Raw genomic sequence first — 26,464 nt, 5'->3', positions numbered from 1 at the left:
ATACAGTATTATTCTCCTTATACGAAGTACTTAAAGTAGTAAAAATCATACAGACAAAAAGGAGAATGGCAGTTGCCAGGGACACATAGTGAGAGCAATGGGGAGTTACTGTTTGAAGGATATGAAGTTTCAGTTTTACAAGACAAAAAGAGCTATAGAGATGGATGGTGGTGATGGTTGTACAACATTATGAATGTAATGTCACTGACTTATATACTTAAAAATGGTTATCATGGTAAATTTTATGTTATGGGTATTTTACCACAATAAAAAAATTATTTTAAACTCTACTTTGTAATATGAGGCAAGAAGTTGCATTAATCTCAAGGGAAAAACAATCTACTGATTATGTCTAAGTAAAAAAAAAAAATTTACACTTAAACAATTAACTAACAAGTTTATACTACTATAAAATATAGTTTATTTTATCAAACTATCTGTGCAACCATATTCCCATTCATTCTTCTATTATATTCTACTTCTCCACCATAACAAAGTATAATAAAAACCTTCTAGATATTTCATGCAATTTGGACTAGTATTAGGACAGATCATAAAAATCTAGCAGGATTATGTAGTCAGATTCCATAAATGTTTCTCCTTAAAGAGACTGAAATTGAGAACTGTAGATAAGACATATGGGCATAGTTAATATGTCAGTTCTTTCCCAACTTAAAATTTCAGAGAAATAACCTTTCTTTATTGTGCTCTGGACTTTTTTACTTCTATATTCTTCAACTTTATATGCATACAGATTAAAGAGTCAAGTTCTTACCCTACAACCCAGGAACTACACTACTAAGTATTTATCCAAAGGATACAAACATAGTGATTTGAAGGGGAAAAGGAACTCCAATGTTTACAGCAGCAATGTCCATAATAGCCAAAATATGGAAAGAGCCCAGATGATCACTGACAGATGAATAAAGATGTGGTGTATACACACACACACATACACACACACATATATAAAACACATATATAACAGAATATCACTCAGCTATCAAAAAGAATGAAATCTTGCCATTTGCTATGACATGGATAGAGCTAGAGGGTATTATGCTAAGCAAAATAAGTCAGTCAGAGAAAGACAACACAGGACCTCACTCATATGTGGAATTTAAGAAACAAAACAGATGAACATAGCGGAAGGGAAGGAAAAATAAAATAAAATTAAAATAGAGAGGGAGGCAAACCATAAGAAACTCTTAACTGTAGGAAACAAACTGAGGGTTACTAGAGGAGAGGCAAGTGGGGGGATGGGGTAACTGGGTGATGGGCATAAAGGTGGACACTTGGTGTAATGCACACTGGGTGCTATATATTCAACTGAAGCACTAAATTCTACCTCTGAAACTAATAACACATTATTAAACTGAACTTAAATAAAACAATTTTTTAAAGACTTTATGTATTTATGATAGACACACGCTGAGAGCCAGACAGAGGCTGAGGGAGAAGCAGGTTCTATCCCAAGATCCCCAAGTCAAAGGCATACACTCAATCACTGAGCCACCCAGGTACTCAGGTACCCCTCAAATAAAACAATTTTTAAAAGATTTATTTGTTTATTCATGAGAGACACAGACTGAGGAAGAGAGGCAGAGACATAGGCAGAAGGAGAAGCAGGCTCCTTGCAGGGAGCCTGATGTGGGACTCAATCCCGGATCCCAGGATCATGACCTGAGCCGAAGGTAGGCGCCCAACCACTGAGCCACCCAGGTATCCCAAATAAAACAATTTTTAAGAAAATAGTCAAGTTGTACTATAAAATTGTTACCGAAAGTCAGTATCCTCAACCCTTTCCCATGTCTTACTCCCTAGAGCCAACAAATCTCAACTCGACTGATTTTTTTAACTTCTTTTTTGAATTAATCTTAGGCTTACAGAAAGTTATAAAAACAGTACAGAGTCCTCATATGCCATTTACCTAGCTTTCCCTAATGTTACCATCTTCCATAACCATAGTACAATTACTACAAGCAGGAAATTAATGAAATAGTATGATTAATTAATCTGTGAACCTTATTCAAAGTTTCACAGTTTCTAGTAATCTCATAGAATATTATAGGATATAGTTCTTTTTCATGAACACGGGCACACTTTTCATGCACTCATTCTCTCAATGTAATTATACATTTTTATTAGATCATCACATAAATGTTATTAACAGCTGAGCAATGTAGCATACAATATGATTATTTTTCCTTTGTCTCCCTGAATTGGTGGTAGGAAGACCTTTGTGGTGCATTTATGTGTTTCCTTCATTTTCTATGTATTATCTAGTAATCTGTTCCTAAACTACTTTCCAATTGTATAAATATAAAATACATTAATCAAATGTACAAGGCATTCATGTTTATTATCTTGAACAAGCTTCTGCTGAACTCTTTGGTGTCTTTTGAATAACACATTCTTACTTTTTAAATATTTTTTATATTTTATATTTTTTTATTTTTAGGTAATCTCTACACCTCACCTAAGTAGTAGACATTCACACTTATCTGGTATTAGCAATATGCCGGAAAAATCTCTGTACTTACTACTCTGTTCCCTGGCTCCAGAAATCAAAGAAGAGTTTTAAATATACTGAACACCAAGGTTCAGGAATATATGTCTAAAAAAATTCTAAGTTGAAATCATACAATAAAGGCATTAAATCCAATTTTTTTAAATGAGGACAGAGAATATACATCCTCATTTCATGAATTTTAAAAATATTTAAGATAAAGTAGATAAAGAAAGTAGTTTTATAAAAACAAGGTTTTATGTACATATTCATGACAAGAAATTCAAAGGTACAAGAACCTCCAGAAAGTAGGAAAGGATATCCAGTACAAAGTTAACAATTTCACTTTCTCACCCTCTACTTTCCTATTCCTTCTTTTCTTTCTAAAACCGAGATCCTTTTTTATGAGATATCAGATGCAAGAAAGAAGCTGAATCTGCTACTATTCTTTCCGGAGAACTTCAAGTGGCTGGGTTTAACAAAGTAGTTCCACCAACTTAGTACCCAGTAAAGGTTTAAAATACCCTACTTGTTTACCTGGAAGAAAAGGATTTAGAGAAAGTTGAGTAAAGACAGGAAAATGGAGTATATCGAAATTCAAATGCCAACCTGGACAACCTAAAGGCAGTATAATAAAACTGTATCCACATCGAAGCAAATGGTGGGTATTGGTCATTTCTAGTGGCTGAGTAATATTCTATTGTATACACATACCACAGCTTCTTTATCCATTCATCTTTCGATGGGCACCAACGCTGGATGGAACTGGAGGGTATTATGCTAAGTGAAATAAGTCAATCGGAGAAGGACAAACATTATATGGTCTCATTCATTTGGGGAATATAAAAAATAGTGAAAGGGAATAAAGGGGAAAGGAGACAAAATGAGTGGGAAATACCACTGAGGGAGACAGAACATGAGAGACTCCTAACTCTGGGAATCAAACAGGGGTAGTGGAAAGGGAGGTGGGTGGGGGGTTGGGGTGACTGGGTGACAGGCACTGAGGGGGGCACTTGACAGGATGAGCACTGGGTGATATGCTATATGTTGGCAAACTGAACTCCAATAAAAAAATTAAAAATAAAATAAATTAAATTAAATTAAAAATAAAATTAATTAATTAATTAAAAAATTTAAAAAAATTGTATCTAGTAGTGGAAAGGAAGGATATCTAGAATATTAGAGTAGGGAGAGGAAAGACCATAAAGAAAATTCTTCAATGTTTTTACCATTTTATACCTATCACTTTTAATATTAAAATTTCATTTATTGGAAAATAAAATAGAATAAAATTTCATTTATCAGGGTGCCTGCGTGGCTGTTGGTTAAGTGACTGGTTCTTGGTTTCAGCTCAGGTCATGATTTCAGGGTCCTGGGATAAAGCCCTGTGCTGGGCTTCACACTCAGTGTAGAGTCTGCTTGAAGATTCTCTCCTTCCCCCCTTCCCTCTCCCCCTGTTCTCACTCTCTTAAATAAATAAATAAATAAATAAATAAATAAATAAATAAATAAATAAATAAAGTCCTTTATAATTTTTTTTCATTTATCTTCAGCATACTTTACCTTTTGAACCAACTTGGAACCTCATAGGCATCCATTCATCTCAAAATTGAAAGCCATTCAGGTATCTTTCTTAACATCCAACCTTTCCTTTCCTTTCCCAGGAAAAGGAACTGTCCCTTTCTTTTCCAATTCATTCCTTCCTTAAACAAAATTCTCCTTTTCTCATGTGGGTGATTTCCATTAGGAAAAGGACATGAAACAAGTGCACCAGTCTTGAGAGCTTAAGCTTTGTAGGAAATACAAGTATTTTTAAATGGAATATGCTCAGTAGATTATAAACGGAAGGGGGGCACCTGGGTGGCTCTTAGTTCCAGCTCAGGTCATGATTTCAGGGTTATGAGATCAAACCCCATGTGGGGTGTGGAGCCTGCTTAAGATTCTCTCTCCCCCTCTGTCTCCTCCCCCTGCTGGTGTGCACCTTCTCTCACAAAAAATAAATAAATACACACACACACACACACGGGAGACTAAATAAGGGATATTTTAGAGCAGAAGTGGTAACTTAGACTCTTGTCTACTATGAGGCTAAAATTTTATTCATTTACTTAATCACTCGGCAAATTACTTACTGAGTAACTAGAAGTATAGATAATAAACTTGACACACTACCTCTGAAAATCTGATTTATATTGTTGAGTGTAACAGGAAGAAATGAAAGAAAATCTAGGTGATAATGGAACTTTAAGTAAAGATGATAAATACGTGATTTACATGCTCCTACTTCCACAAACCACATACCACCCTTCCTGGCCTCCAGCTCTTTATACCTGCCTTGGCATCATAAGTTATCACTAACTAATCACTAACTGATCACATTCTTTCCTGCTGAAACCAGTTAATGGACTCAGAACAATGTTCCAGGCTACCAGTTGATATTTAAGATGAAAACTATGCATGATCTCTGAGTTAAAGGAGTAGTCAGGCATCTGGGAAGGAAAAATTTTAAAGATGGCAGAATGAACCACTTATGTTCACTAGAAGAGTAACACAATAGGAGTTACATTTTATGTCATGAGCCACTGCAGAAGATACTTTACAGATACCGTATTTCACCGAATCCTAACAACAATCCTATGAGGCAAGTACTATCTCCATTTTACAGTTGGAAAGAAAAGTGGAAGCCTATCCCCAACCTCCTCCCTGCTTTATCCCTTTCTTCCACTGCAGCCTCCAAACCAGCTCTCCATAATCATTTCCTTTTCTGATCTTCTCTAGGATCTAACACTTAACAAATGTTATCCTGTATGATTATTTTTTTATGGCTCTAACCCACTTCCCCAACTAAATATCACATTCCCCTTACTTAGTATAACTGGTGTTCAAAGCCTATGGTTATATAATAACCAAAACAATTTTCTAAATAGCTCAATAGTCAAAAGTAAATAGATACTGAAGGAAACCTGCACACCCTATATTTGGTCATCTAGGCATTTGTAATGCAGTAAAATATTATTAATTATCAGAAATTAGCCACTTATTAGCTGTGAACAAGTTGTTTTTATATGACATATAGATTCTTCAAATGTCATACTTCATATGAAGTAGTTTAAGATCAGAAAACTAAACTAAGCTGCCCAAAGTTAAACGGCCAGCAGCAACAAAAGCAGTAAGTTCCATATTATTTACATATGTTTAAGTTTCATATTTTTTCCACACACATATCCAAAGAAGCAGGAGGCTTAAGATCATGCAAATACATGAGATCAGAAGATAACGCACAGTTGGATAGTTAGCTAGTATAGATTTTCCTTCTAATGCTTGAAGACACCCAGACAAGTTCCATGAAACGATTTAACAGTGCTTCAGAGCACAATACACCAAGTTATTCCATAAGTAATGTGAATTATGTTTTAAGTCAATTGCAAGTTCTTAGGATTACTAGCTATAGCATTACAGTTGACTGTTTTTGGTTATTTTGATATAACTTTTAACTAAATTTCTGTAATCTCCACAATTTTTCTGTTGATATGGTGACATTTCCAGTGTTCTTATCTAATTTATATTCCAAGTAAGATTGGTTTTATTCTCTTAGCTCTCTTGGCTTCTTAAAAATCTCAAATTCCTTTTTATTTTATTTTTTTTTTGAAGATTCTATTTATTTACTCATGAGAAACACAGAGAGAGAGAGAGAGAGAGAGAGAGAGGCAGAGACACAGGCAGAGGGAGAAGCAGGCTCCATGCAGGGAGCCCGATGTGGGACTCGATACCAGTACTCTGGGATCACACCCTGTGCCGAAGGCACATGCTCAACTGCTGAGCCACCCAGATGTCCCAACAAATTCCTTTTTAAACAGCAATAGTTAACTGTAAATAAAAAGGGTTCCGGAGCAGGGATTTGAAACATACTAAAAATGCATGCCCATAACACAGTGACAAAAAAAAAAAAAAAAAAAAAAAGAGCATTTAGCAGCAAAACAGGAGTGAAATAGTGGGACTAGAAAAAGATATCTTAGCCATATGACAAGGCCTTAACACAAAACTGCACTTCTAAGAGTAACTAGAACACCTGTTACTGTGTATATACTGTGAAGCAAAGAAAAAAAAAATTCTAAACACAAAAAAATAAAGACAAGGGGCACCTGGATAGCTCAGTCAGATAAGCAGCTGACTCTTGGTTTAGCTCAGGTAATGATCTCACAAGTGAAGGGCTTGAGCCACACATCTGCATCTGCATCTGGGCTCCACACTCAGCAGGGCATCTGTTTGAAGATGCTTTCCCTCTGCTTCTCCACCCCCCGCCCCCCACGGAGGCATGTGTATGAGCACACTATTTCTCTCAAATAAAGAAATAATCGTTAAAAAAAATGAAGACAAAATGATGACTGTCATTATAAAAGTCCCAATTAAGAACATAAACAGAATAGAGAAAATAACCAGGTGTACTACAAAGACAAAACACTGACTTCTGTGTGGACTTTATACCAGGATGGTTAAAAGACTTTCATAGACTCAACTTGTTTTAAGAGGAAAGGAAAAGATACAAAGCCTAGAAATGAAAAGCTATTTTAAGAAGACTACTGAAAAAATTGATCTAACATAACAAAAACAATGTAATAAAAAGACACAGCTGTGGAATATAAATAAATTATGATAAAAATATAAAAAACATAAAGTAAATTTACAAATACTTAGGGGCCAACTCTCTTCCATAAATATTTTGTATACACAATAAAAGCCTTACTACATTACCCATTTAGTTATACCAAGGGTTTGGTGGCTCAAACAAATAGTCCATATATCAGAGTATATATACAAGAAATCAAAGGAAAGAAGTAATAGCAAGTACAGTCACTAATGTCTGTGACCCCACAGTAAACTGGACACTGCACAGAAACGTAATGAAATACTGCAATGTCAGATAGTTTTGTGATTCTGGCTACCACTCAAGTACTTCTAAAATAGTGCTTTCAAAACTCCACTCTGTGCCATCTAGGATTAAATTCATTACCTTATAAAATAGGTGTAACCCTAACTAAGGCTAAACATAAATTACCATTCTTTAAAAATTAATTTTATTTTAAATATTTTTAAATAAAATATTATTTTTAATAAACACTAATTGCTTAGAATTCTATCCCTTCACTCATTCAACATACTTACTGAGCATCTACTATATGCTTAGTATATAGTATCAATTAAACATTTCAAAATTTAAAATCATTTAAAATCATAGTTAATGTCTCAGATTCTCTAGTATGTTTGATTTTCTTAAACATTAAAAGCACCTTTAAAAACACAGATATATATTATTACAATGATTATAAAACTTCTTCCTAAACTTAATACAAAACTATTAATGATAGATTTGTTTCATAACTAAAGGTAGCATGTTTACCAAGATATGGTTTAGGGATAGTGATCATCAGAGAATCAAGAAAGGATCACAGGACCTAGGGGCTCCTTCTAGGAGAGCTCTACCTGTCTAGCATGCCAAATTTCTTCTTACGTTACCAGGAATTTTCAGGCCCATTACTTTTCCTGCATCTCAATATATTATACATTCCTTCAAATTTTTTAAGCAGCCTCCTAACACAACATTTAATTGCCTGCTTTAAGCTGGTGGTATTTTGTACACTATACTCAAATTCAACTAATATCTTTACTGACTGATTAGATTTTGCTTTTTCTCTTATCTTTCTCATCTGACTCAATGCCACAATGCTACATTCTTTTTATTGACAGGAAAGATGCAACAGAGAAATTACTTTGTAGTTTACTGCTGTTCTCAAGAGAACATTTTACAAAATAACCAACAATTAGGTATGGGATAAATTATGACTATAAAACAGAATCTTACATGCCCACCATTATTTATTACTTAACTTCCATGGCTGGCTACTTATACAGTCATTAGCCCTAAAAGGTTGAAGGTAATCTTTTCAAAGGGTGATCAGATATCCTAGTAAGGTCAAGAAACTGTCCATGTTTTCAAGGACCAGCATGAACTAGATAGCAAACAAGGAACATAAACATCACAAAGTCAAATTACCAAAACTTTGAGGGCTCTTGATAATGAGTAAGCCTAAATGAAGTGTCAATGTATACATTCAAGTATCTTACAGTGAATGCAGTTTGTCTACTCCTTAGAACTAAGGAATTTAGATGGGGGGGGGGGGGCGGGGGGATCACAGACAAGCAATAGGGAAATAAGAGATTAAGGGAATCTGATGAACCTAGATGTTTCCTTACTTACTTCCATAACTATGGGAGTTAAGTAAGCATACCATAAAAAAAGTAAAGTGTGAAGAACTGATTTTATCCCTTTTCACCTTTATTGCATTGCTCTCCATTTTGTACTAGGTAATTAAAAATGTATTCACTACAACACTTCAGAATATGCCAAGAAATAATATTCAACTTGGGCAACTTCATTTAAGAGGCATACTGACATGACCCATGGCCAGAAAAATAACTAGAATGGTCAGCATACTCGAAACTGCATTAATATATGAGAAAAAGCTGAAGGCTGGAAATTGCATAGCTGAGAAAAAACGTAAGGCTGTGATCATGGTATACAAATATTTCACAAGTTATCAAAAGAAAATAGATTAGGTGGTTCTCATGAGGACAGAACTAGTAAAAGTATGTCAAAGTTATGAGGCAGATTTTTATTCAGAATAATAACATTAAATAGACCTGTCATGACACAGCAAAATCTCCCTTACTGGAACTGTTTAGGCAGATCATCATCTATCACACTTCTGTGGATTCCGTAATTTTATAATACCACAAACCAAGAGTTTCAAATACAGCTTACGCTAGAGAACAGCAGCCATTTTAATTCATGTTCCTAATTTGTCAGTAATTAAATGTTCTCGGTCTCTGTTTATAATAAGGAATGCCTCATTTCCACCAAGGTTCCTTTTAATGACTTACAGAAAGACTGAATTAATTATCTATCTATGTCTATTAATAAGTTAAAAGTAGAAGGCATGGAACATACAGCTGACATGTAAATATAGGTTACATATAAATAATCACCACTACCATGTTTCAGAGTTGAATAAACTACTTTGATATACATCAAAATATTTCCTTCTCTTTTCCTCTGGTAATTTTCTTACACACAAATACATTGTGGGTTACGGAGTATCTAGATTCTGGCCTACCACTCTGGGCAAACTTTATTATTTTATTACCCTCCTTACCTGTAACATAAATTTGCTGATGAACTTAATGGAATCTAGATAACGTAACATTATTTCTTCCTCCCTGCTTTCATCAATTCTTCAGTGCACACACAGAACACTAGTTAGGAGTAACTATATACATATAGAAAGGCAAGCAGATGACAATCTATAAGATGGATTTTCTCTCGTTTCAAATCCTGAGTTTGTGTCTTGAAACAAACACCTCTGCTTCTGAAGGAAAAGGCCAGGCAACTACTATAAGCCTGTCCTTCTTGATCATCTGTCATTCGTCCTTCCAGTTCACCCTGTCCTCAGAATTAGGGATCCCCATATGGACTACATCACTACATCAAAAGCAGAGCAGAAAGAGGAAGGAGAGGGAGATCAGGGTATTTCATTTCCTGGTTTTCCTCTCGGCGGGGGTGGGGTGCGGTGTCTTGGGCTGGCTGGGTCCCTCCAGTGAATCTCACTGCTCCTCCCGAGAAGACATCCCTACAGGACTGTCTCCTTCCAGATCCGGATATGTTCCCTCCCCTCACCTTGAAGTGGATAGAGTGTGTCAAGATATTCATGACAGTTGAGGCTGAACAAAATCATATCCAATACTAGAAAGAAAGAAAGAAATACTTAGGGAGACTCTACCAATATCTTCCCAAAACCATTCCCATTCATTATATAAATAAACCAAGGCTATGAGAGTTTAACACAACTTGTCCAAAGTACACAAAGGTAATAAGTTATAGTCAGGATCTGACTGCAAGTCTCTCAGATTCTAAAACCCTACTGTATCTTATTGACTGCCTTGTAATAAGTCTTTTGCGGAGTCTAAGAAATAAATTTCATCAAACCATGCTATCAACTCAATTAATGCATCCTGTGTTACTATCAACCACTTGTAATAATGGGGATAAGCAGTTAACATTTACTAAAAACGCTTAAATTTATTATCTCACTTCTTTTTCATACTGCCTTCAATGTTGTGGAATTTGCCCACCAGTACACAGCAGTAAGTAGTGCCATGGGAATTGGGGGTTGAGTCAATCTAAACCAAAGCCCAAGATCTGGGGATCCCTGAGTGGCTCAGCAGTTTAGCACCTGCCTTTGGCCCAGGGCATGATCCTGGGGTCCCAGGATTGAGTCTCACATCAGGCTCCCTGCGCAGGGCCTGCTTCTCCCTCTGCCTGTGTCTCTGCCTCTCTCTCTCTCTCTCTCTCCCCCCTCTCTCTCTCATAAATAAATTATATATATATATATATATATATATATATATATATATATATATATATATATATAAAGGCCAAGATCTTTCCTCTTTCCATCACATCACACTGTCTTAGCAGAAGCACAAATGACAGGCCTCAGAATAGTCCAAAGAAAAGGAGTACAAAAGGAGTACATGAAAAACTATGTCCCAAACCACAGAAAGGGAAGAGAGAATATTAAAGGGAAAAAGGAATGAATAGAGTTTGAAAAGGAAAAAAGAAGTATGACATGTTCTCTTTGTATATTGGCACATATCATTTCCCCATTTCCATTAAGATATGATTTAATTCTATCATCATCATGGAGCCATTCTCTACCTCCCCTGCCCTCAATCTTACCCTCTCACTGGTCTCCTATATATCATTTAAATCAATTATGTGACTGAGTACATTATAAATGTATATAATGTACATTAAAGTACATTATATTGCTATTTCTGAGTGTCTTATTAATCAGGTACAAGCAGCTTGAGGACAACTTTTGTATCTTACAATCCAGATTCCAACATGAATGCAGTGTCTGTGTTGAGGATAATCATATTCAAACATTACATTTTTAAAAAATTATTTAGAAGTTTTTCAGAAACAGGTTATCAGCTCTAGGTACCTTAACACCAGTAGAGTAAACAAAATAAATGGAGAGAAAAGAACTAATTCAAATCTCTAAGGGACTTGTTTACAAAGTGCCACATCTAAATTATTATTTCCAGACTTCAGACATAAACTTTAAAGCATTCATTTCTACATTATTTTTTTTAAGTAAGGGGAAAAATGAGGCCAAAAATTTCATGAAAGCGATAATAAGAATTACTAAACTACAAAGTAAGACTTCTGACTTCTGGTTGAAGAACTTTCCATTAAACCAGTAGTTTTCAAGTGTTACTGGTCCTCTGGAGATCCCAAGAACCTTTCAGATAATCCAAAGGGGTAAAACTATTTTCATAAAAATATTAAGATATGATTGGCTTTTAACTGAAGTTGTCTTTCACAACTTCACAAAGGACCTTTGTCTTTCACAAAGGACCTCTATCCTTTGGACAGATGGTCCAAAAACAATAGTAGGCAAGACTATCAGCACCTTAGTAAAAAACAAGGCAGTGGCAGAACCAAACCCTATTTTATAGTCACCATATTCACCACCACATACAACACTAAAAATAAATGCCAGTTTCACTGAAGAATGTCTCGATGAAGTGGCGACAAGTATTTATCAAATCCTAACCCTTGAGTACATGTCTTTTTAAACATTCTGTGTGACAAATGAGAAGTACACATAAAGCACCTCTGCTGTATACTGTATTACATTACAATGGCTCTCAAGGGAAAGCACTTATGTAACTGAGTTGTAAGCTAAACAAGATATATTTTTTCATAGAACATCATTTCTTCAAAATGATGGGTGCTCAGATTTGGATATTTAGTATACAAAATGAAATGAGCCTGTCACTTCACATCATCCAATTGACAATATTTGTTTCTATGACAAAATTAAACTTTCATGTAAAATTAGATTTTCTGAAAAAACCTTTATCTGGTCACCATGAGTTTAAATTTTATTTTATTTTATTTTATTTATTTATGATAGGCACACAGTGAGAGAGAGAGAGAGAGGCAGAGACACAGGCAGAGGGAGAAACAGGCTCCATGCACCGGGAGCCCGACGTGGGAATCGATCCCGGGTCTCCAGGATCGCGCCCTGGGCCAAAGGCAGGCGCTAAACCGCTGCGCCACCCAGGGATCCCCCACCATGAGTTTAATAACTTCTGATACTTAGAGAACCGTCTGATAATACACAATAATATAGTACTAATAAATGGATTGTTTATATTATATAATGAAACATGTAAACAACTGGAAGACCAGCATAAATCAGTGAACTAATATTTTCTAAATGACAATGCATGATGTTATAAAATCCAACTCAAAGTCTAAAATAGACCAAAGATTTTAATATAACAGACTATGAAAAGTTCGCTGATACAGTCTCAGATTCCATACTGCAACTAATCTCTAAGAAGCCACCACTTATCAAAATTGTGGTATAATATCAAAGAAGAGAATCCAATAGTTACTTGAAATAACTAGTAAAATATCCTTCCTTTCTCCAACTACATGTCTATGTGAGGTTATATTTTCCTCAAATACCTCAGCCAAAACAACATATTGCAACAGACTGAATGCAATGCCAAAGTAGATATGAAAATCTAGCAGTCTCCTATTATGCCTGACATTAAAATGATTTACAAAAATGTAAAACAATTCCATTACATCTTGCTAATTTTTTACTTCAGAATACATAATAATGTTACTTATGTTAACAAGTTTGTGAGTTTGTAATTTTTAATGAATTAATAAATGTTTTTAATTTCTCAGTTTTAATTTCTAACTTGGTAAATATAACCTACATTAACAAAAGCAGTGTGGGATATTTTTAAGAGCTTAAGAGTCTCCAGAGGCCAAAAAAGTTTGAGAACTACTATATTATGCTATAATGGAACACTGAGAAGTTGAAGATGAATAGAGTAAAAAGATTTGTATCTAAAGTAGGAACCCTGAAAACATTCAAGTTTATGAGAAAAAAGTCCCACTCTCTACCTCAGGTCAAACCTGGAATTAGGTGGTAGACAGTTATTGTTTTGGAGGAAAGAGACCTGTAAGAGGACAATCTGATACCAGGACAAACCGACAGATTCTCCAGACAACCTTCAACTCTCCACAGCCTCCTGTCACTACTACCATTTCCAGTCTCTATCTGAAATTACAAAGAAACAAAAGTCAATAGAGAGGACGGAGGAAGGTTATAGAGCAGACAAGGCAGGCCTCAGGTACTGAAGATAAAAGACCATTTTGGGGTAGAAGTAGTAGTAGAAGGATGATAGATTAAACTGATTTATAAATAAAACATCCCATATATGTATTTTGTTCATGACAGATGGAATATATCACCCATAGTTTAAATGTTCATTTTTTGTTTAATATGAAAATTTAAAACAAAATTTAAAGGTAAACATAATTTCTCTCTCTCTTTTTAATATGACCAAGTCTCTTGCTCTTTTTCATGCTTTATAGTTGAAAGCCTTATCAGATCCAGGGTTGGCTGGACTGCATCACAGAAAGATTACAAGTTCTTCTGTTTCCATGGTCCTCTGTTCATACCTTCCCAGAGTACTTAGTGTGCTGACATTTTCCATCTCCCTCACTGGACTGCAAACTTAAGTACAGAGTTTTCAACTTACTTGTCTTTATTTCCTAGAACATAGCACAGTACCTTTATAGACATGTTCAATAACAGATTCCCAAATGACTGATTTCCCAAGGGTCATATATATTTTATAAAATATACTTCTTCAAGAAGTATAGCACAAGTTGTACTGAGATATCTTCAAAATAGTGGTTGTAACATACTATTAAACTTAAAATATAATTTTCAATTATTAACTTATTTAGCCACTCTGAAAATATTTGTTACTTCCTCCTAAAACTTCCTCTTGGCTTCTAATGTTCATATTTTCCTTGTCTTCTCTCTACTTCTCTGGTCAGCTCTTCTCAGTCTTTCCCTGATCCCTTTGGGTTCTATCCTATCAAATTCTATCCTCAGTCCTACACTTGACTCTCTCTATAACTCTTTTGGGCTATCATAGCTAAGTCAGAATTTCTCAACCACAACCTAACTGACATTTTGGACCAGGTAATAATTTGTTGTAAGGGGATGCCTTGTGCATTGCAGGATGTCTAGCAGCATCTCTGGCCTCTACCCACAAGATCCCTCAACTGTAACAATCAAAAATCTCTATTCATTGTCAAATGTCTCCTGAGGGAAGAAAATCACTCCAGGTTGAAAATCAGTGATCTAAACTAGCAACTTCAAATATACACACATGCACACATGCACGCACACACACTGCTAACTCCCAAATCTGTACTGTTAACCCAAACCTCTCTCCTGAACACAATATATTCCAATCACCTGTTGCCTAACTCTCTTTGGACATCAAATTCAATAAACCTTAACTCATTACTGCTTTCCTTACATTTATTCCTTTTCCTTCTCTGCTCTATCTTGATAAATGACACATTTATCTACACAATCACTCAATCCAGAATTCCAGGAGCCATCGTAGACACCTCTTTCTCATTCAAATTCAATGAATTACCAAATCCTATTATTTCAATCTCCTTAATATTTTTCAATTAGGTCCCTTCTCCTCCATTTCTACTGCCATATACTTAAATCAGGCCTTATAACATCTCACCTGGATAACTATAGTAGCATCCCAACTGGCCCTACCCCACATCTGGTCCTATTACCTTTCCTCCACAATGTTGCCAAAATGAACTTCCTAGAACACAGAACTGATAGTATCACTCCCCTACCTAAAATTCATGAGAGTTTCTCACAGCCTGAGTTTCACATCAGTTCCTCAAACTGAAAGCACAAAGGCATTTATGGTAAGACCATCATCACCTATCTTTCTTGGCCCAATCTTACTCTTGCAACTAACCCACAGAGATTCTTCACTTACTGCCATACCAAACAATTTGCATTATGTAGGCTTTTAACACATGATAATATTCCTTCTGCCTGGAATTTCCTCCTTACTTTCAATCCTCAACTCCTTACCACCAACTCCTGGCTCATCTATTTTTTAAAATTTAGCTCAAAAATCATTCCTCCAAGAAGACTTCTCTAAATTTCCAGTTTGACTTATAGTCCCCATCTCAGTTCACAAAGAAGCATGCTTACCTTCCATTATAGCATTTACTTATGCTTATTATGCTTTGATCACTGGCTAGTATATTATAAGCTCCAAGAGAATGAGCAACAAACCTTATTTGATCTGACAGCCAACAAATCAAATATTTTTCATACTTACTAACTACTAACTATAGGATATACCCAATAAGCATGTGCTAAGTAAATGGAAATAATGTTTCCTTTAACATTTCACTTTTAATACATAAGCACATTTTAAAACTAGATTTAAAATAAGCATAATTTATTTCTAAAGCAACCACTTTTATTTTAAGTCAGTGTTAGGTTGCAAGTAACAATTTTAAAAGATGCTTTACTTAAATATATGTGTGTATGTACATATGCATGTACATGTGTATTTTTTTCCAGCTATGGAATCTGTAATAAACATTTATAAGTAAAAAGCCATATTGTATCCAAACACAGCCATCTAAACTCAGATTACCAAGACTGTTATCTCAATTTTAGTTACTATTCTTGCCCAAATCTGACAGAACATTCTTGCTTATTGTGAGGCTTTGGTCAAGTGTACAATGTGAAATATCAAATTTTGCAATCAGTTGTTTGAAATAAGAAAGTGGCTTACTGATGCACCCGTCTTTATCTCAAACATCAGTTAAAACTTAGCCCTTATACTCAAGTCCCAATCCCCACAATATTATTATACTTAAAACTGATAAGCATTACAAGTCCCCCAAAAAACCTCAATCATAAAGAAACCAAGTTTTTAGATCTAGAGTTTGATACTATCAAATTTTATATTTTAAAGTTAAAAAGTATATGTTATGTACATATACAACAGAATGACTACAACAAATAATACTGTTATATTTTTAAAAATAAAAAATTATCAAATTGAAAAAATAAAATGACTAAAAACAGATAAAGCCATTTTATTTTCTGTGCATATCTTATGAAAGACAACTATGAAACTGAATTTCTAAATATTACTCAAATATCCCTTTGAGGCATGCACTCTCTTGAGAAATAAAACTTTGTTTTGTTTTGTTTTAAAGATTTTATTTATTTATTAATGAGAGACAGAGAGACAGAGAGAGAGAGAGAGAGGCAGAGATACAGGCAGTGGGAGAAGCAGGCTCCATGCAGGGAGCCCGACGTGGGACTCGATCCCAGGTCTCCAGGATCATGCCCTGGGCTGACGGTGGCGCTAAACCGCTGAGCCACCTGGGCTGCCCAAGAAATAAACTTTGAAATGTACTGGTTTAATAGATTAGAGGGATCAATTTATGTTCTCTTAAGAATTCAGGATATCAAAAAAAAAAAGAATTCAGGATATCAAAATTGGAAAGAATCCTGCAATTTCTTGATTCCCTGCCATTATGTCCTAGCATCAGTCAATAAGGGATTCACTGAAATAGCTGTCTGGGTACAGAAGAGCTCAGCTCCCGACCTCCATCCCCATGCATTGAAAGTCCCACATGACCTCTCTACGCCCTTTTAGCTTCACTCTCATTCCAGCCACCAGCTCTGCATGGGCTCTGACCAATGTCACACAGGGGCTCTCTGAAAGTACTTCACTTCAGGCCTATATACTATGTGCCTTTCACCTCCCCCCCTCCAAAAAAAAAAAAAAAATGACCATCCTGATGCCAAAGTATAGGATGCCTTAGGACTCTGGTGGGACTCACTCATACAGAACTCAGAAATGCAGGTTAGTTCCTACCTACTGAGGTGAGGCTTTGGACAATGGGAGATGGATATAATTAGATAAATTCTTCCCCTTTCCTCCCACATACACAGTCCCAGGCAGTCAAGCAATCTGTCACATTAAGGGACAGTTAGCTATCTGATAGCACAATTTCATATTAGCTCTTCCTCCTTGTCTCCTTCCTCAGACTGGGTTTGTACTTCTAATAAATTAGCAATCCACAGGAATCTGTTTTCTGGAGAACTCAGTTCAAGGCACTCACTCTACCACTTCAAAAGAAAGTCTGTGGTTTATATACTGCTAGGGATATCTCAAAGCCAATGAAACTGCAAGCTGCTATTTCTGCTTTCTTTTCCTTAACTGAAAGACCTCAGGGAATAAGATGAAAACCTTACTGTCACTGCTTCCTCATTCACCACTTCTCCTAACCTATTATAATACCAACCTCCAGAAAAACAGTAACAAGTAACATCTTTGTTTTAGTGTCCATGCACTATTTTAGTTTGGCAATATAGATGGTTAGAGGAAAGAATGGTGGTGTACAATGACCTACTAGTTCCTTAGTTCCTTCCTTTTTTTCCAGGTTGCTCAAAGTCCCAAAGCTGGCATGCTGAATACTGTCCTCTCCATCATGGCTCAAACACTGTCAAACATTTTGGAAAGTAATGTAAACATTCACATGTTAGAAATGGTGACATTTATGGTGATGGAAAATAAAACTCATTGTTCACTGAATTAGCAAAGCAAGCTTGTTGGAATTGGGACTATGGAAGTAGAGAGAAGGTGGGGATCACATCATACAGAGCTTTACAGTGCTGGTAATGTTCCAAATGGTAATACTGGTCATGATAACACTAAGGATTTTAAATGTAATAAGTTTTTTACATGAGATGAAAATAAAATTTTAGGCTCCAACTCCTAGTATCTGGTAGACTAGTGAAGTTTCCAAACTGGAAAGTAGAGAAGGCTTAAAACTAAATTACTAAGTCTCCCAATGAAACATTACTATTTTATTTTCCTCCAGTGATGATTGCTCTTTTAAAGAACAAACAGAATCACTGTGTCAATACAGTGATACCATGGACAATACCATGGACACTATTGAAGAAATCCTATATTGTGGTAATATTGCCAGGGCAAATCTATTTAACTTTTTTTCCCAATTTTTGTCATTATAGTAAAATATATAAAACAAAATTTACCATCTTTTTTTAAGCCTATAGTTCAGTGATATTAAATAGATTCATAAAGCTGTCCAACCATCATGACTATCCATCTCTATAACCTTTTTCATCTTGTGAAACTAAAAGTGTACACCTATTAAACAATATATTCCCATTCTCCCCTTCCCTCCAGTTCCTGGCAACCACCACTCTACTTTCTGTCTCTATGATTCTGACTATTCTAAGCACTTCATATAAGTGGAATCATACAACATTTGTCTTTTTTGTGACTGGCTTATTTCACCTAGGATGAACTATGTCTTCATGGTTCATCCATGTTGCAAAGATGTTGCAAGACTTTCCTTATTTTTTTTTTAACAATAATGAGATACCATCTTATGTCCTATGTAAAAAGGATGTGGATCTATGGTGTCTCTCATATATAACGAACAGAGCATAAGGTGATATAAACATCTTGGAAAGTAATGTAAGCATTCACAAACTCATGACCTGGATATTACACTCCTAGATTCATAGCAAGAAGAAATTCTTGCTGATGTGCAATGGAAGACATTGTCCAGAATGATCACTGTGTTGACAGTGGCAAAAACCTTGAGTGGAGGGGATCGAATGGTGGTATGATATGAAGAATGATGGTCCTCCAAAGATGTCCACATCCTAATCCCTGCAACCATATTACCAGCTTATTATAAAAGAATATAACTCATATTATTGGTTAGCTCTCAGTGTTGGGAAGCAGGGAAAGGATGAGGTATGGGTGCTGGAAAACAAATTAAATTAAATTAAATTAAATTAAATTAAATTAAATTAAATGGATATAACTCCGAAACAATCAGAGAGATGAGATACATAGGAAGATACATGAGGAAGAACAGATAACTTCATGACCTCTCCAAGCACATCACTCTCTCCAAATCATGTGTTTACCAAGTGGGAAGCTCCTGCTTTCCTTTCTAACACTGATTAACATTCCATTTTACGTATATACCATGTTTTGCTTATCTATTCATCTGCTGAGATATGTTGAGTAGCTTCCACATAATGGAATAATGAATAGTGAATTCATAATAACAACAGTGAATAATGCTATGAACATGGGTGTACGAAGTCTGTCCAATTTTAACAACAAAATATCATTTCAGTCCATTACCCAGTATAGATGCATATCACATACACAAAATCTAGAGTAGAGGTCCAGAAGGGAAGTGAAAAAGATCACATTTCTTTCTTTCTTTTTTTGGTAGCATACCTAATTTCTTCTAAGTTAGCCTCACCAAATCTAGACCGTCAAAACTTTTCATGCCTCTTAGTATAGTGTTATTTTTCGTCTTTTTGCCTTTTCCTATAGTCTGCAATTCATATATGTATATTCCCCACATCTTCCACCTTCAAAACTCATTTTACATCCTGCTTTCACCAAACTACTTTCCTAAATGCTTTATTTTCTGTTAACCTCAAAAAAAGAAAAAAGAAATAGTGACATTTATGGTATATGAATTATATCTTAATCAAAAATAAAAATAAAGCTCTGTTCTCATGTAAAAAAAGAAAAAAAACATGTTTTATTAAAGTACCCAGTAAATTATTAAAGTAACTATGAATCAGCAATAATGAAGTCTATTTTAAAAAGCAAAAATTTGCAAGACACATAAGTTAAGATAGAGTATTAAAAATAAAATTGCAAGTTAATCCTTCCACTATCTAACAATAGCAAGTTCTTTTAATTTTTCTCATCTGAGAGAAAATACTGAAAATGTGCCAATAATTTTGAAAAACATTAGGAATGGTCAGAAGATTAGGAAATAAGAAATAAAGTTTGTGCTTTTTTAACCTAGAATTAGACTAGAAAAAAATGTGAAGTACAGACAGCCCTAAAAGATATGGCCACATTATAAATGTACCATACTACTAGTCTACACACCTTAATGATAGCTTTCTGATATAACTCTAAAAGGGAAAGAAGCACAGAATACCCATTTGTCTTGAAGTAGGTGCTAATTATAAACACAAAGATTTATGACCTGCTAAAAACAAATCTTTCACAGTTTTTCCTTATTAGATAATTTCATATTACATTTTGTTTTCTACAATAGAGAATACAACAGGATAATTAACATGTTAAAATATAGAAATGTCAAAATGATGCCAATTAGTATAATGGTGGCAGACTTACCTAAGATTCCAAAAATAATTTACAAGTTGGGCTTTTAAGAATTCACATTCTTTTAAGTGAATGCCTTAATCATTCAGTTCATTTCTTGGGCGACTTAAGATCAGCTTGTCAACACAAAAGAAGTATTCTTTTAAGGCTTTCTGAGATTTCCAGCATCTCATCTTTACCAGAAAGCCTATTTAATGGCAGCCAATTTGCAAACATCAAATTTAAGATTACAGCTTCAGTAAAACAAGAAGAAAGAAATTATAAAGTTCACTTCAAGTATATTGGCATAGACTGAACAGACTGCTTAAGAAAAAAATGACACCAAGGGCTCCATTTTGCCATCACTCGTATGCTGCATGCACCAGTTTTCACATTACTTTAATCAAGAGACAGACATAGTAAGTCTATCATTTAAAGTACGCAAATTCATTACTCCTTCTTTGTGAAGTTTGACATCTTGGCATATGTCACATATTTACAAACTAAGTATACATTCCACTAAAAGGACAAAGAAGAAAGAAACTAGAATAACTTCACTTTCTAAGTTTTATTTTCATTAAACAAGAAAAACTAATTGAGTGCTTACAATGTAAGACTGCTAGGGTCAATTTTATCATCACTACATCTTCAAATTTCCTATAATTATTCAGAACTTAACATTGCAATTGACTCCAACAACTAAAGCACAAACAAAAGTACATTAGATAGTAGACAATGCCTAATTAACTAACATTTGATGACAACAACAACAAAAAAATACTTCTATTATTTACACAGATAATCCAACAAAAATCCTACAGTAAATACAGTCATTCTGTCCTAGATCTATGGAAAATAAAAAGCCCAATAAGAAATGAAAAGTAATTATTCAATTATATACCCTTATTACAATTTGAAATAATTTTTTTAAAGATTTATTTACTTATTTGAGAGAGAGAGCATAAGCATGAGTGACAGGAGGGACAGAGGGAGAGGGAGAGAGAATCTTTAAGCTGACTCCCCATGGAACATGAAGCCTGACACAGCGCTGGATCCCAGGACCTAAATCAAAAGTCAGCTATTTAACTCAGGCATCCCTATAACTTTTTTTATTAGGCACCCCTATAATTTGAAATAAATTTTAACAAACTAATTTCACTTAAAACCATTTTCAAGAAGTTAAAAGTTTTCCCAATACTTTTTTTTATTTTTAGTATTTTTAGTATTTAAGTAGTCTTCATGGCCCAACATGAGGCTTCATGCTCTACTAACTGAGCCAGCCAGATATCCCTTTCCAATACCTCATTTTTTGATCACAGCATTTCCTTGTTCTTAATGTTTTACATTTGATAATTTTGCAAGAAAGTGTAATAACAAGCATGATAAATATTAAAGATTTACTCAAAAAATTACTGTCCTATTGATAGCAGTGAAGGCTGGAAAAAGAAACTAGTATTTGAGGGGTTTTTAGAAATACATTAAGACAAATACAACATATATAGGATTAGAAAAAATAATTTTCATGTCTTCTAACACAAATATATACTTTCTATTCAAATACTTCCATACATCCACACATTTAATGTGAAGAGATAATGATAATGATCACTGACTATGTGCCAGGCATTGTGTCAAATGCACTACACTTACAAGCAATTTCTTTTCTTTTTTTTTTATTGGTTTTAGGTTTTTTATTTTAAAAGCTCAGGTTTTATATACAATAGAATGTTTTCTAGTAGCCTCTTGTTTTAATATATTAAAATTTTGCAAAGCCCTTTGAGCTTTGGTCCACCCAGGGTCACTTTGTTATGAGGTAGAGGATTTTATAATCCCCTACACAAAAACCTGTCAATGCCTGTGATAGACACAGGGCCAAGAGTTGTTCCATTCCTGTCCTCTGAGGGCTATGAGAAAGGCCAACCCCTCCAAATCAGCAAGGAAGGCCCATCAGGACTGCAGCAGCAGTGTATCCAATTCAAACCAGAAGAAAGCTTAATATCCTCCAATCAGTCTAGGAAGAAAGCCATCCCTCATAATATGAATATGTGTAACTTCCTCTCTAGCCCCAAGGATTGGGATTCTCTCCAACCCAGTTGTCCCTGCATTGCTCCCAACCTCTACTCCAGGCTCCAGGGTCCAATTAATTGCAAAGTCCCTTGGTTCCTTTAAACAAGAAAAAAACAAAAACAAAAACCCAACCCTTAGGACTCATATACACTGCCGAATATGACAGGCCTATTATCAAGGTGCTGTCAGAATGGTGTGAATGCTCCTCCCGATGCACATCAGGGAGGTTTAGAAACCCCCATGGCAGCCTGTCTTGCAACTTGAGCTTTTTGAAAGTTCTCCAACTTCCTGAGGGAGTAGGCAAATACTTCTCTATTTCACCATCAGAAATGTGCTCATCTCTGGTGACTGTGGAGATAGGGGAGAGGGGACAGACTTGCTTTGGGGGCATCAACATACAAGGTGGGAGGAAAAAGGGCAAAACTAGCTAGTCACTTGCGCCCTCAGGCAAATCTAAGGAACTACTTACTCTCCATCCCCTCTTTTCCGTGCCCTGGCTCCTTAACAGCAATTTCTTTTCTTTTCTTTTCTTTTTTTTTTTTCTTAACAGCAATTTCTAATTGAGTGATTTCTCACAGCAACCCTGGTAATTGTTAGCCTTATTTTACATAGGGGGGCAGAGGTGAGGTACAAAGAGATTAAATAATTCACCTAAAGCCACACAGTCAGTGAGAGAGCTAGCGTTCAAACCCAGACAGTCTGGCTCCATATCTGATTTCAGAAGGACTATACTACACTGTGGATAAGGTATGCATGGTACATTGCACAACACCTGACATTCAGGAGGTAATTTAAAAAGGATATCTATTATCATAGTGTCTCTTTTTTTTTTTAAGATTTTATTTATGCATTCATGGGAGACACACAGAGAGAGAGAGAGAGAGAGAGAGAAAGAGAGAGAGAGGCAGAGACACAGGCAGAGGGAGAAGCAGGCTCCATGCAGGGAGCCTGACATGGGACTCGATCCTGGGTCTCCAGGATCACACTCTGGGCTGAAGGCGGCACTAAACCGCTGAGCCACCAGGGCTGCTCTGTCTCTCTCTTCTTTACTTACTCTGTGATAATTCTGGATTTCCTTTCAGATTCATCATTTTTGGAACTGAAGGGCCATACACATCCACATCTAGCAATCCAACGGCCTTTGACTGTAAGGAAACAGAATTTGCTGTAAGATTGTTTCCACTCTCTGTCAAAGATAACATACATAGTGATAGTAAATCTAACTATAAAAAAGAAAATTTGCAAAATATTCCAAAATCCTAACATAAACTTCCAAAGCAACAGTAAGGTAAAAGATCATAAACAATATAAACACTTTTTTGTTGGTTTACTAATTTCTTCTAGATAACTGAGAAGCCCCCTGAAAACGCTTTACACATTGCAGTTCAGATCTCCCATATAGTCTCTAATAGACTGAGACCTTTCTGATCTGAAGACTAACAAATTACACATAATGTTTAAATGATGACTTACAATGGCAAAACCCCCAGGAAAATGGAACAGCCTTACAAAATGAAAAAAAAATCATAGGAATAAGACTGTAATAAAGCAAGTGACAAATTCTGACACAGATTCAGCACGGAAATGCTAATGAGGACCATGGCAGACAGAGACAAGGCAAATCTTACATTCAAGTCCTAGTTAAACATCCAAGGTCTTCTGAAGAATTCATAAACAACTAAAACTGTTTTTCATTGATGATCTGTCAACCTACCCATGAGGAGAATATCCTGATTGTTCTCTTTACTAGTTTCCAGTTTATCAGCAACATAGCCAAGTAAAGGAAAACAAAATTCACTATTTCCAAATATGTCTCTTTTTTTCTTCTTCGCCCCTCCTATTTCTCCTTTGATAGGTTAAATCAATCTGTTACTGGTTTTTCCATATACAAGCAAAAAGAATGTTAATACTAACTATGTCTTTGAGCTATGTTTCACAGAAACTTAGAATTCTCCTCCCTCTCTTTTTCCTGGCAAGATAAAATTCTTAACCCCTCAAAAAAATATTTTTTTAATTAAATAATCCCTCATCTTCCATGTTATCTGCCTATTTCCAGACACAAAATTACTTTTTAAACCTTGCTGTCTGGTTCCTATTATACGTAAAATAAAGTACATTCAACATTTATGTTTCTAACTTTATACTAAAACTGCAGTTCTAAGAAAACCATTTAATGTCCCTGTGTGACTCACGGAGCCTTAGAGGACTAGGGATTAAAATCTTCCTCTACCAAAATCTCAGTTTACTGTAAAATAAATGAGAGAATAGGAAGAACACTTTAACAGAAAGGTAGCATATAAAATTTAGGTTTAATGCATTTAAGTATTAGCTTTAAAAAAGGAGGAACTTTCAATGAGAAATTCTGACCTGTTTTTAACTTCTTTTTAAACCATAAACAAAATAATTTAGTTAAACTAATACAGAATTAAATTTACTACAGATAAAAAGATTCTCAAGTGAGGGAGATTAAAACCTTAAGAAATGCAGATAATTGTTCATACTATCATCTAAGGGTCTGCTAATGCTATTACTATTGAAGTAAAGAAGCTGAAGGGACTCCATTCTAGAAAAGTTCCATTTTTCTAGCAGTCCCCATTTACTCATAATCCATATTTGTCTCTGAATAAGCCAAAGAAGTTATGTTCCCACTTAAAGGGAAACGAAAGTTAATCATTCTCTGAGCTTTGTCCTAGGCCCCAAACAACTGATAACATCTAAGAAAAGCTAGATCCCAAACATATTCCAGGACATTAGCTTTGAACAAACCTCGGCTGACACTGGCAGCAATACTGCTACCTTTGCTAATTTATGAAATAAGCTTATTGTTCACCTGACATTTGCCTTTGATGGGACCCTACCCTGGATTCCCAAAGGAACACATGCCCTAGATCTCTTTGCAATATAAAATCCTGAGCCCCAAGCAACATTGAGACTCATTCTATTTTCCTTTACAAATTTCCCGGACAGACCAACAGCTATTCTCTGTCATTCACACTATTCAATAAACTCTGCTTTTACTTTCTCCAGGAGTTTGATTTCTATCCTAGGCAAAGTCAAGGATCCTGTTGGCTCGTCCCATGAGGATCCCCCCCACTCTGGATCCTTGGACCCAGGCTGCCTACATTAATATTTACGTCCTAGAATTTCACCTCTTTTCCATATTTTTTTCTCATGATACTTACAAAAACTTAAAGCTACCACAAAATGACAAATGTCAATAAAAACAAAAATATTCTAAGATTTTTTTGTTATTTATATTAATGTTGGTTTTATAATAACTTGAAAAGGCTAGGTCCCAGGTTTTGAACTGATTTCCTAAAAATAAAATCAAGTAAAATAATTTAGCTTTAATTTTGTTTTCATGAAACAAGGAAACAAGTGGGTGCTTACAAACAAATGGACTAGAGTCAATTTTTGTATCACTAGATCTTCAAGGTGCCCTCAAATGCTAAGGAGAATCTATCATCTATTTGCCCTGTCCCCAGAAGAAAACCATGCTGTCTAAAGCTGGCATCAAGGCATCAAGGTTCAAGACAAAACTGATCTGCCCTAAAATTTGCTGTGGTAAAAAAACAGATTTTACACATACCTAGATGGCTGTTAATATACAGGGAGCAGCCACTTGCATGCTCACACTCTCTTAAAAAAAAAAAAAAAAGAATAAAGAGAGGGAGATTACAAGATTTT

At 35.3% G+C, this 26,464-nt stretch overlaps 1 protein-coding gene across 6 annotated transcripts in view; it reads right to left on the bottom strand.

Annotated features, from left to right (window-relative positions):
• The window catches only part of NUBPL (NUBP iron-sulfur cluster assembly factor, mitochondrial), a 208,111-nt gene that overhangs the window by 131,246 nt on the left and 50,401 nt on the right, over positions 1–26,464 (bottom strand). For 5 of the 6 annotated variants that reach the window (XM_026007679.2, XM_072761371.1, XM_072761367.1 and 2 more), the window contains one exon: positions 23,832–23,922. In XM_026007679.2, the coding sequence (XP_025863464.1) occupies positions 23,832–23,922 (91 nt within the window). Of the gene's footprint in view, positions 1–10,241; positions 10,302–23,831; positions 23,923–26,464 lie in introns of those variants that run through there. The other variant, XM_072761370.1, reaches the window with a different exon arrangement.

The sequence above is a fragment of the Vulpes vulpes genome, chromosome 6 (genome assembly GCF_048418805.1).
Source record: "Vulpes vulpes isolate BD-2025 chromosome 6, VulVul3, whole genome shotgun sequence".
NCBI classification, from domain to species: Eukaryota; Metazoa; Chordata; class Mammalia; order Carnivora; family Canidae; genus Vulpes; species Vulpes vulpes.
The sequence above is the reverse complement of the archived record's forward strand: the minus strand, read 5'-3'. Positions and strand labels throughout refer to the sequence as shown.